Here is a 12,707-nt window from a genome sequence, read left to right as displayed (position 1 = left end):
TTAATTGCCAACAGGAGCTAATAGCTATATGCAGGTAGCATTGTTCTAAAACCCACACAAAAAAATTTATTCTTCTGCTTTATTTTATACAAAACTTCCCAACTGGAAATCGTTTTTAGGCAAGCCTTTATTTTGATTTCATGTGGCCCCCACCCAGTTGCACTGTGGCCTTGTGTGGGAATTGCTGCAGCATCCGACAGAGCACACACTCACTTCCTGATTTAAATGCAGAAGTTGGTCTTTGGTGACATCAGTGGTTTTGCCAAGAGGACCCAGAGAATAATTGAAAGGAAGTACCCAATGGCAGCTTTCTGATTTTTACCTTTACTGTGTTAAATGTTCATTTCTAAACAGCCAGTGTGAAGGAAAAAACATAGCTATTTATGTAGGGAGATCTTTGGGACATATACCTTCTTTTGATCTAAGTTTTATATCTTCAGTTATCTAATTACGTTGGTGAGGAAGCTAGAAGCTCATTGTTGTTCAGTTGCTAAATCGTGTCTGACTCTTGGTGACCCCCATGGCCTGCAGCACACCAGGCTTCCCTGTCCTTCACTAATGCCGCCTGCAAAGTATATTCAAAGATAAGTTACAAAGAACACCAAGATGCACATTCAGTTCCATCCAAACCTACATCTCTCTTTGCTTCACTTACATATTATGTGTAGTAATATGAAATTGTCAGTATTGTCCTATTTTTGACTTCAGAGCATTCAATCTAATAGTTCAGTTCAGGGGTCAGCACACATTTTCTGTAAAAGTGTATACAATAAATACTGTAGGCTTGGTGGGCAGACAGTCTGTGAAAACTGTCTCTGTGGAAACTACTAACTGCATTGTACCTGAAGGGGCCCAATAGACAACGTGTAAATGAATGTGTTTCAAGTGTAAATGGCAGTGTTTCAATAAAACTTGATAGACGTGGAAAACTGAATTTCGTATAATTTTTACATGGCATAATATTCTTTGATTTTTTTCCCCTGACTACTTAAAAATATTGGAAGCCACACAAAAATAAGCAGTGAATTTTGCCTGAATTTTGCCCACCAGCCATGGTTTTCCAACCCCTGGTTAAGCTGAAGTTGGCTACCACTGCCTTTGCAATTTTTGCTATCAAGAACTTAATGTTCGCTGACCTAAAGCCAATTTCATTATCTTATCCTCCAGGATGCCCCACCCCAAGCCTTGTTTCACCTTCTCATCTCCCTTCATAATCAAGAGTACCTCATTTGCTCATCCTGCCAGTGAACACTTAAGTGGCACCCTCTTTGCCCCTCTATCCTCCACTGCTCATATCCAGCAGGTCTCAACTAGGAATTTGCAGTTTCTTCACTTCCTCTGAAGCCTCCTTTTCCCTTCCACCAAGAGCCACTGCTTGCTTCATGACCTCTTTGTCACTTGGACTGTTATGAGACCTAGCTGGACTCTTCTGCTTTTGTCATTTATCCTCTGTAATCCATCTTCCATCAGGCCACTACTGTTATTTTCCTAAATAATTTTTATCATATCAAGCCCTTTAATATTGTAAAGTAATTATTCTCCAATTAAAATAAGTTAATTTGTTTAAAAAAGGGAGAAAAAAGCATTTTAGATTATTCGCATGGGTCATAGGCCCTATAGGATGAAGCTCCAATAGAATTTCATGATCTAGTTCTAATGTAGCTCCTTAACCAAGCCCATACTTAAGTCACACCCACTCCTCTTTATAAAGTTCTTTCATATCACTGTTTTCAGAGGTTATTCCTATGTCTGGAGAGTCCTGCCTTGGTTTTCTTCTGACTCTTTATTTCTATTATTATCATTTTTGGTCACACCACAAGGCATGTGGGATCTTGGTTCTCCAAGCAAGGATTGAACCCACACCCCCTGCATTGGAAGCATGAAGTCTTAACCACTGGATCACTAGGGAAGTCCCTTTTCTCTGACTCTTGATTCCCTCCTTTATGCAGTAAGGCTGAGCTTAGGTGCCACCTCGGCTGTCTCACTTTCCATGACTCTTCTTTTGCATAATCATCTCCTCCTCTGCATTTTCAGATCTTTTGTGACGTACAGTTTTGGTATGGTACTAGTCAGAACAAATCAATTATTCATAGGAAGAGGGCCCTACTCTACAGATGGCTGTGGGCTCCCTGAGCGTGAAAACCATGCCCTAGTCTTCTTGCTCTATCCCTCTTGGCGTCACAATATTTTAAAGTAATTATTTCAGTCTATATGTACTGTATATCTAATACTTTTCTTATTTTACTCATGAAGTCACACAGATCTGGTTGCAGGGTTGCAGAAACAAATGCCTTTGAGGTCAGGCAGCTGACAGTGGCAGAAGCAGACGGAGTGAGATCTGGGGTGAGCTAGCCAGGGTGTTGTTGTTGATTGTTGTCTTTATTGTTATCCTCCAAGAGTGTGACAGATGTAGCCTGATGTATTATTTTTCAAGAAAAATGGGAAAGTTAAAGATTTTTAATATAATCATCCCCATTTTAAAATATGGCAACTACAAATTCACCTTAAAAAGAAACTTGTGGGCAAAAATTAAAATCCCAACCTGTGGGCTGAATGTGGCCCTTGAGACCCCAATTAGCAACCCAATTGATCACATCCCTTCATTAGCTGCCAAGAGAACCTGGGAACCAGAAGGTGTAAGATGTGTGATGGGAGAAAGTGTGTATGTGCTCTTTTCTCACCTGGGTTCATCCTGCCTTCTTGCTACTCTGCCTCCGCCACCTGTTGGTACTTAGCCACCTTCCAAAACATGAAAGCCAAACACCACAGAGAATTCCATTGCCTTCCATCCTTTCTCCTCATTGGTAACACACTGGCTGTTAACTGCATGGACTGGTGTGACCTCCTGTTGTCCCTCCTTCCAGGACGTGACCGAAACCATCTGGGAGAAGCTATTATTCTTGATAGATGTTCCGGCTGTTTTTGCTGATGGCTATTATCAAAGGCTTAAATTCCTACTCAGAGCCATGGTTTTCTAGTAAACCCAAGAATGAGAGGTTATTAACACCCTTGGAGCTAGGAATTAAGTTGTCCTTATGTTCCAGCCAATCTGGGTGGTCAGTAACCATTTCAGACAATCACAGGGAACATTGCCTGTGAGGTTACCTCGAAAAGAGAATTTTAATAATTGATTGCTATATTTCGTCTCCCATCAATGATTGATTTCCCACCCCTCCCCCTACAGCCTTTTGCTCATCTCAGTTGTATATGAATCAGCAATAGTTCGATTCACCTGATGGCCTTTTTAATACACTTGTCCCTTCTTAACCAATGTGATTACTGCATGTTAGCCGTATTAACACTTCATGTAAACTTTTTAGCCTAAATGGTTCAGGCTCTTATTTCCTTTAAAAACAAAGCAAGAAAATAATACCAAGCAAAAAAAAGAGAGATTAAACCCCACCAAATTCTCTATTCAGTGGGTCTTGGGACCTGACTGTCTCAGTCCAGGAGCCTGGGGAGAGATGGCGTGTGTGGGCAGATCTGGGTGGGAATTTAGAATCATCACACCACTAACTGCGTGGGTGTTTTCCTGTGTACAGAACATTGCATGGATTGAGTATTACCAGGACTTTGAGGAAAGCGCTCAGAGGAGCAGCTTTGCTCAAGAAAGGTCCATGTTCTAGGAAGTGTCATGCATATGCCACATGTAGTTACTGAGACCTGGAGGTGATTCTGTGCCCTTGAGGCCGGCAGAGGGACACTGACAGAAAGAAGAGGGAAGAAGAGTTCCTCCTCAAACTCACACAACTGCATAAAGTCCTCTGGGCCCCACACAGGAGCACTTAGCTTGTGTTGGATATGTTATTATTAAATAGTAATATTGAGTACTCATTGTGTGCCAGGCACCGTTAAATACTTTTCATGCTAGGGCATTTCGTTTTAATGTCTCTTCTATAATTGGAGGTAAGTGTTATTATCCCCATTTTAGAGACAGAAAATAAGCTTACTGTGTCTGAGAGCACACAGCAAGTTTGAACTTGGCCTTTCTGACCATTGTCTCTGTTGATGCCTCTGCTGAATACCTCATGGTCCCAAGGGAAACAGGTTGGTAATGAATGAATTGACATCCATGATGCGTGGGAATCCTCTGAAAACATACCAGCTGTGACTCCCCATTGTGGTTTGATTGTCCTTGTAAATCCTGTTGAAAACAGTTCCATTGTGACTTCTGTGGACCAGTGGCTTCTGTGACAGGGGCTCACTTCTTGAGAAGAGTTGAGAATATTTACTCGTTTGAATTTAGTGATAGGAACCTGTTCTGTCTGTTATATTATCAAGTGAATGTCCTTAAGGTCAAGGTTTTGAGCAGATGGGAAGGCAGATAACTTGATCATTTAGTGGTTGCCATTAAAACCAGGACTTGCCTGCTGAAATTTAGGTGGAGTTGATATTTTTTTTTTTTTTAATTTGTGACTAGAGTGTGTCACAAACAGAAAGAAGGAAAACAGGTTTTCCAAGTGTGTGATAGCAGCACAGAATGAATCACTTGTTCTTTTTACATAGTCTTCCACTGCTACGATCTCATAGTCACATCTGTGCCTGGTGTTCAGGTCATAGCTTCAAGTTGTGTCTGATACACACAGAGGATTTTGGACTTCCAGTCCTTAAAATTCCATATGTACCTGTTTTTACAAGGGGAAAAAAAATCTAGGTGTTTTGGTCCAATTGAAAGTAGACTGATAGGTTAATGCAATCCATGAATGACTTTAACTTTGTCATGGGTCTCCCAGGGCACACATATCCTCATCTTCTAAGGGAAGAATAAACTGACTGTAAACTTACCACATTGAAGACATAGCAGCTAACAGTTGCTTTCATCCTCTCACAGTTCTCCGCCTTGAATTTTAGTCCTAACTTCAGAATTTCCCAGTTCTTCAATTAAGGTGACTAATATGTCCTCTCCCCAGCATATGTATTTTAGCAACCCCCAGAATTTAATCCAAGAAGTACTGCTAAGAAACCAAGGTTTGCAGAAGTTAAGCGACTTGCCCAAGCACTCCGCTGTCCAGTAGTTGTGACTTTAAAAGGGGGAGAGCAGTGGTGGCCGACTCACAGAGTCCACAAGAGGATTCCATGAGTTAATCACTACATGTGCTAATCAAATGCTAACAGCAGTCCTTGGCACATAATTAGTTCTCAACAAATGTAAGATACTATTATTGCTCCACATCTAGGGAGTAGGCAGAGTTGAGTCCTGCATTCATTCTTTCAACAGATGCTTGTTGAGCACCTGCTGTGTGCTGTGTTCTGGGGGGATAGCCCATGGTCCTAACCATTGTGCTTTATTATTACCTCCAGTTTAATTTCGGGGAAGATATTTTCCCCCTTTGTAGGCAACTGGAAAACAATGACACCAAAGAGATGATGATTCATGGTCCAGCAACATTTTTTTTTGAGATCCTCAAAATAAGTATCATGGGTGAGTATTGCTTATATAAAGAAAGCATATCTCAAAGTCATTCCGGGTGATCTCAAGATAGTGCTGACTTTTTCCTGGAGCCTAGGACAAGAAGAGAATATAGCTACTAATATAGCTGCTCACATAAATAATACTATTGAATCTATTGACAGCATGATACTATTCAACTCAGGAAAGTTTTTCTCAGTTTACTTTTAGAGGAATTGGAGGTTTTATCTACATTTAGTAAACAAAGCATTGGCCTTTGAAGAACAAAATGAAATATTTAAGTTGATAGAGATCAAGCTTTTCAAAGCCAAAGCTAATTGATAAGAATCGGGTCTTTCTACTAAAGCTGTAGAGTCAGGAATGTAAAATAATATGAAATATGAGATAACAGTTGTATGTGTGTATGTGTTTTAATTTCATTTCTTTTGACTGCTCTGGGTCTTTGTTGCAGAGCACAGGCTCTAGGCAAACAGGCTTCAGTAGTTACGGCCCGTGGGCCCCATAGTTGTGGCTCCCAGGCTCTAGAGCACAGCCCAATAGTTGTGGTGCATGGGCTTAGTTGCCCTAAGGCTTGTAAAATCTTCATGGATCAGGGATGGCACCCGTGTCCCCTGCATGGGCAGGCAGATTCTTAACCACTGGACTGCTGGGAGCCGGCATATTGCATATTGAGTGAGGATCTGTAATAGCTCAACTGGAATTCTATCACTGCCGGGAGCCAGCGTGAGGCACTCCGCCCATGACAAAGGTCATGAGGAAGGAGGCTCGGCATACGCAAAGGCGGGATCGAGCCTCAGGAGTCCCCCTGGAAATTCTCGAGCATCTACCCCCAAAACCAGAGTCGGCCTACTTTGTGCTTTGTGCTTTCACCTACACCTCTGACTTTACGGGGGGCTGTCCCCCACTACCTCTCTCTGAAAAGAGAGTTAGCTTACAGCTCCAGTTAATAATTCCTGGATGTGACAGTGTTTCAACCTACAAACTCCTTTGGAAATCCTCTAGCCTGCCTGAATGGGTTTTTCCGGCCACATGTGATTGTTCAGAGCCTCCCAACTGTGAGAGGCAGGAGATGTTCTAAACTGCCTAAACACAGATTCCTTTGAGTAGTTAAAAGATTGATTAGAAAATGTATTGGTGAAGGGTTTTTCACTTGTTGGGCCAATGTTTGCTGCTAAGTCTCCATACTCCTTACCTACTGTGTCTTTGGCAGTGTATTGATTGATATAATGGGTGTATAGAAATGTAAAATGCAGCTTTGTCCAATGCTTTTTGGGAGGCTGGTGCCTGACTTTGGAATAATCACCTTTAGAGAAAAATAAGTTTCTTAAAATGTTAACAGGCCTCCGGGCCAGAAGATGATGTCAATCACCTGAACTTTTGCATATGATAAGTTTGAAAGCCTGGCTTAGATTAGAACCAGGAACTGCTGTCCTTGCATGACTCCACCCCTTCCCCCATTATCCTCTATGCATACCTTAAGGTATAAAAACTACTTTGGAAAATAAAGTGCGGGCCTTGTTCACTGAAACTTGGTCTCCCCATGTCACTCTCTCTCCCAAATTCCAGCTGAGTGTCCATCTGGAGCGCGGATGTCCTCTGCGACCATTTATTTGCCTGGGCTTCTAAGACCCACTCGAGAAGGTGCCTAAGGTGGGGCACCTTCCGCTATTCGAGAGGGCGCCTGCGGCCTCCGTGGTCAGAGCTAACCTGGTGTCACGGGTTATATTGATTTTCCGCGTAAACCAAGCCACTCAGCTTCTTTTCTCCACTGAATTTCCTCACTGAGCTATCCTTATTCTATTACTCTTTGTATCCTTAATTAAAGTGTAATTAAGCAGTTATTCCCTGACCCTCGCCTAGCCGTCTCTCCTTCGAATACCCTGGATCAGCCGGGGCTGGTCACCGGCACTGGACCACCAGGGAAGTCCAGTTGTATGTTTTAAAAAGGCAGTGGCTTTAAATTAATATGACTTTATCATCTTGGTAATAATCAGATATCTGACTGAATAGGCTTCCAGGGTTGGGGCTGCTGTCTTCTCTCTAGGTTGACCTTTCTAATACTTCATCAGTGTCATTCACAAGCTGTATTCACGTGAAATGGCAGAGGAAGTCCACCCTCGATTGTTCTTCACGGTTCCCTGGCTGTGATGAGTCATTGCAGGACAGCCCTTGCAACCAAGTGCTGATAAGAATAGGCACACAATAGGAAAATAAAACAACCGAGAGCTGAAGGAGAAAGAGCTGGAACTCAGAAGTGTGTCCACAGCTCTGCTGTATTTAGCTCTTGTGACCTTGTGTAAGTTACAATCTTCCCAGTCCCTGGGTTTCTCATGCATAAAGTTTCTAGAGTCTCTTGCTGAAGTTAGGTCAACTTTGGAGTTTAATATCCACTAAGAAAGATGGGAGACACTGCACCTCCAGGGGACAGTGATTCGTGATTTGTGTAATTATAGTAGCTTTGTTGATTGTTGGAAAAGACCAGTGGCAGATGAGTCAGCCTGGCATGAGCTATTGGAGATCAGCGATGCTTTTTTTTGTTGGGAAAAAAAACCCAACTAAAGCATAAGTTTAGGTGCCAATGGTCAGGGTGATGCCAAGTTCCAGAGATAGAAGCTCAGATTTTGGTCAGAGGACAGTATGGAGGGGACAATGGTCAAGGACTTGTTTTCCCAGCTGCACCTCCACCTTCAGCTTTCCCTGGGAAAGATGCTTGTGGGTGACCGTGGGGGTGTAATGTCACCATCCAGCAAACCATCCACGCCATACATGCTGCTTGGGAGTCACTATCACTGATGGTATTTTGAATGTCCTTCCTCTGCCTGGTTTGTTTCTCAAAAAATCTATGTGAAAGGAACACTCCAGTTAAATGCATGTATTAGGAGCTCTGGTGGCAAACCTCTGGACAAAACGTGGGCTGCACTAGAGACAAACAGATCGGAGCCATCCATTCTTTATCCTTCCTCTGGGCGCTTTCTCCAGTAGCCTTAGAATCAGGAAGAGAATCCCCTTTCTCTCAAGCCTGGACCCAAGCTCACCTGATCTGCTATTCTCTGCTTTCCCACACAGTCCAGCAGGGCCTGCCACAGACTGATGCAAAGCTCTGTGTATTGGGTTGGCCAAAAAAGTCTTTTGGATTTTCTGTAAGAAATCGGACTATGACTGAGTGACTAAACATACACGCACGCACGCACACACACACATGCACGCGCACACACACACGCATGCACACACACGCTCACCCAAGTTGGGCTGGGGGTCAAGGGAGGCCTGACTGAATTCCATCTGCCCTACTTCCTGGCTGTGGCACCTGGAGTAACTTACTTAGCTTGGGCAGTAAGCATGGTAGTACTAATAGTCTTATGCAGGTAGCCTGTGTCTTTAAGAATTGCATTGTATTCTGAAACCGTATGAAGATTCCCCCTGGTCACAGGAGAGAGTGAAGGTGGGACCAAACACTAGGCCTTGAACTCTTCCTCCCTTCCTCCCTGAGAGGGTGTGATAAACATCGGAGGCAAATTTGACCTCATAGAGATCAGCAGGGATCCCACCTCCTTGCACGGGACTGTTCCCACCCCAGTAAGGACAAGGATTTTCAAACTCTATAAGCAACAATCTACTTTAAAAAAAAAAAAAAAAAACTTACACAAAACTGTCATGTGTGAAATGAGGATAAAAGGCTTTTGTTTATAAAAATATACTTCAGTTGAAATTTATAATAAACTCATTAAGAATGATGAAGCAGTTTCAATGAATAGAAATTTGAAATGGAGATAATAGATGACTTTTATGATCGTTTCCCTTTAACATACAGATAAGTAATTGCAAATGGTCGTTTTTAAAAAAACAGATCTCCTTCCAATCTAGTGGTATCGATCAGTTGAAGAGAAAAGATAGAAGGCTTATTTATTATGCCAAAGCTGCCCAAAATATGTAGACTAGCATATATTTGTTTACATGTAAGAGATGGGAATGAACTTTTAAATTATTGCATTTTTTCCCCAAAATGCTTATACCTTTAAAAAATAAATTTAAAGTAAATGTGAAAGCACCTGAAACACCTCCATAGAATTCCAGGGTTTGGTAGAAAACTGCTCAAAACACTCTCCCTGAGGTCGTACAGTTCTCACATCTCAATTTGCTCTGTTTGCTGTTTGACTGGAGCATGTATGTGTTGGCTTACAGTTTTCAATACTGAAAGCCATTTGATATAAAAAAAAATGGTGACATTTGAATAAGCTCTGCAGTCTGGCTGACAGTGCTGGATCAGTATCAGTTGCTCCTTTTGATGTTGTTCTTGAGTGATAGAAAATGTTGCTTTGGGGTAAGTTGGGTGAAGAGTGCTTGAGACTGTATACCATTTTTGCAGTTTGCTCTGAGTTTATAATTCTTTCAGAATGTAAAACTGTTTAATAAAAGGTGTTTGAAAACAACCATCCTCTAATTAATCGTTAGGAGGGAGTACAAGATTAATAGAGTGATATATACACCACACTTTCAGAGTGGATTTCCATCTATCTTACCTTATTAAAACAAAAGCATCTTTCTTTCTTTGCCACTGAGTCTACATCCTCCATCCTCACTCTGCCACGTACTGTAACACTGTTGAAGTTTTGTAAAGAAAACACAGCAATGGCAAATCTAGGAGATCTCTCTTTCAGGAAAACTATTTTAGCTGCTGCTTCATTACTTAATAAGAAAATGGTGCTGAAACCCAAGAGTTCAGTCTGCAGGCACCTGATACACCAAAAAGCTTTATAAATGATGTAGCATGTTTTTCTGAAGCATTCCTATACTCAAAACATTAGTAATTAGACCAAAGTAGTATCAACATGCCATGAGATCATAAGGCCACATGTACAAATCAGCGTGCCCTGTAGTCCATTGTGATGATGCCATGTAAGGAGTGTTATTCTACTGGAGAAAAGATAAAGGAGAGAAGATAATTTTAAAAGAATAAACCTTTGATCCATTCACTTCTCTGTGTGTAAAGTGAAAGTGGTCATGAAATATACTTCTTTGTTCCCTAGGATTTTATAGTGTGTTGTAAATTACTGCTTTGTTCTTTGATAAGATTGATGGAGGTTTTTGCTCTTTATCACTTGGAAAAATGCAGTGGAATTCCCTGAGCCAGCCATCTATCTTCAGTGTAATTGGCAGAAGACTGATTATCTCGTGTGTTTTGACTAGAAGTGGATTAGTGGAGTTGATCACAGCTATCAGACACCTGGAAAGGTGAACTGAGCTCTGAACAATGCTCCATCAAATGTTTTAACATGTGCTTATATAAGTCCACTAAAAAGTCTGTTCACTCCACCAAGCTATGACATAGGGCATTAGTCTGATCGGCTTTTCTGGCTTCTCCTCCAGGGTCATCAACGCTGGGAAGAGCACACACAATGAAGACCAAGCCAGCTGTGAGGTGCTCACTGTGAAGAAGAAAGCAGGGGCCATTACCTCAACCCCAAACAGGAACTCAGCTAAGAGACGGTCCTCGCTTCCCAACGGGGAGGGGCTGCAGCTGAAGGAGAACTCGGTAAGACCTTCCTTCACCCCCACTCTCGGGTGAGAAGAACCCACACACTCTGGCCCCTCTGTGGAATGTTCAGAATGGAAGAGAGAAAAGCCACGGCCCCAGTGTTAGTGGAGTGGTGGGTCTGGGCTCAGGGCATCACACTCACAGCAAAGGTGATATATGGAGTTCAGAAAAGCTGGTGTTTAAGTTCTCAGCACTTAGAGAAAATGCCCACATCATAGGAGTTTTGTTGCAAGAATTAGTATGTGTAGCGGTAGATGGTTTTAAAGAAGCACTTCAAGGTTTTTGTGAAGGAGGTCATCCTCAGAAGCCTCCCAGGAGGTGTGGAGTAACTCTAGCCGTCAGCTTGCAGCCCAGCTACGACTCTGCCCCTGTCCTCCCCTCGCATGTCCCTTAGAGTTGCACAGTTGGAGCTTGTGCTTGATGCTCTTCCAAATTAATATTTGTTTCAGTTGGCCCAAAGCCTTTGCATCCTATGGGGTGGCCCTCCAGACTGAATGCCCTGCTGACAAACCACAAAGCATTTCTCCTCTCTGCAGTTTCCGGAGAACAAAGCAGACATCCTTGGAAAGTTCTGAAGAAGCTCTTAGCAGAGTATAGGGAACAATCAGCACTGTGTCCATCATCAGATTCTTTAGTCCTGCAGAAAAGAGACATGAAACGGGATGACCCAGATAGGACTGTTTGTTCTAATGATCTTGAGGATATTTTTGTTTGTAAATTTTTATAGGATTGTAAAGGATCTAGGAACCTGTCCTTAGTTGAAGTGATATTGTCTTGTTGCATTTATGCTTAGTGACTAAGAAGAGTACTCATTTATTTTTATTTTGTTAGCATTAGTTCAGCTTAGGGTTAAAAAACACAGTGACCTATGGAGACTCATCAGTTGTACTTGTTTCAAGGCAGAAGGAAGTGCTGATTAGGCCTCTCCCCAAAAGGAAGAGTCAGGGACCCAGATGAGCAGGACAAAATAATAGTGGTTAAGTGCATGCGCTCTAGAGTAAGACAGTTCAAAGCAGTCTGTTGCTTAAAGCTATTCAGTTTAACAATGTGTGTGTGCTCAGTCCTGTCCAATTCTTTCTGATCCCGTGGACCGTAGCCACCAGGCCCCTCTGTCCATGGAATTATCCCAGCAAGAATACTGGAGTGGGTTGCCATTTCCTTCTCCAGTAGATCTTCCCGACCCAAGGCTCAAACCCAAGTTTCATGGTCTCCTGCATTGGCAGGAGGATTCTTTACCACTGCACTGCCTGGGAAGCCCATTCAGTTTGGGGGTAGTTATTTATTCTTTGAGCTTCAATTTTCCCTTGTCTAAAAAGGAATAATAATAATAGTAATTACCAAATATGGTGGGACAGGCTACTTGCTGCTGCTGCTGCTGCTAAGTCACTTCAGTCGTGTCCTGACTCTGTGTGACCCCATAGACAGCAGCCCACCAGGGTCCCCATCCCCTGGGATTCTCCAGGCAAGAACACTGGAGTGGGTTGCCATTTCCTTCTCCAATGCATGAAAGTGAAAAGTGAAAGTGAAGTCGCTCAGTCGTGTCCGACTCTTAGTGACCCCATGGACTGCAGCCTACCAGGCTTCTCCATCCATGGGATTTTCCAGGCAAGAGTACTAGAGTGGGGTGCCATTGCCTTCTCCCAGGAGAGGCTAGTTAGAAGTATGAAATCCAACAGCTCATGCAAAGTCCTGAGCTGGTGTCATCATTAATAAGTCCTTGATTGATGTTAGTGATTATTATCCTAAAGTCAGTTCCATTTC

The 12,707-nt window shown here is 42.5% G+C and overlaps 1 protein-coding gene across 4 annotated transcripts in view; it reads left to right on the top strand.

The window, feature by feature from the left end:
- PPM1H (protein phosphatase, Mg2+/Mn2+ dependent 1H) overlaps positions 1-12,707 on the top strand; it is a 305,996-nt gene that overhangs the window by 94,287 nt on the left and 199,002 nt on the right. For all 4 annotated transcript variants that reach the window (XM_006072608.4, XM_044941582.2, XM_044941581.2 and 1 more), the window contains exon 2: positions 10,778-10,943. In XM_006072608.4, coding sequence (XP_006072670.1) covers positions 10,778-10,943 — 166 coding nt within the window. The remainder of the gene's footprint in view (positions 1-10,777; positions 10,944-12,707) is intronic.

The sequence above is a fragment of the Bubalus bubalis genome, chromosome 4 (genome assembly GCF_019923935.1).
Source record: "Bubalus bubalis isolate 160015118507 breed Murrah chromosome 4, NDDB_SH_1, whole genome shotgun sequence".
NCBI lineage: Eukaryota > Metazoa > Chordata > Mammalia > Artiodactyla > Bovidae > Bubalus > Bubalus bubalis.
Note: the sequence above shows the minus strand (reverse complement) of the source record. Positions and strands in the feature narration are given on the sequence as shown.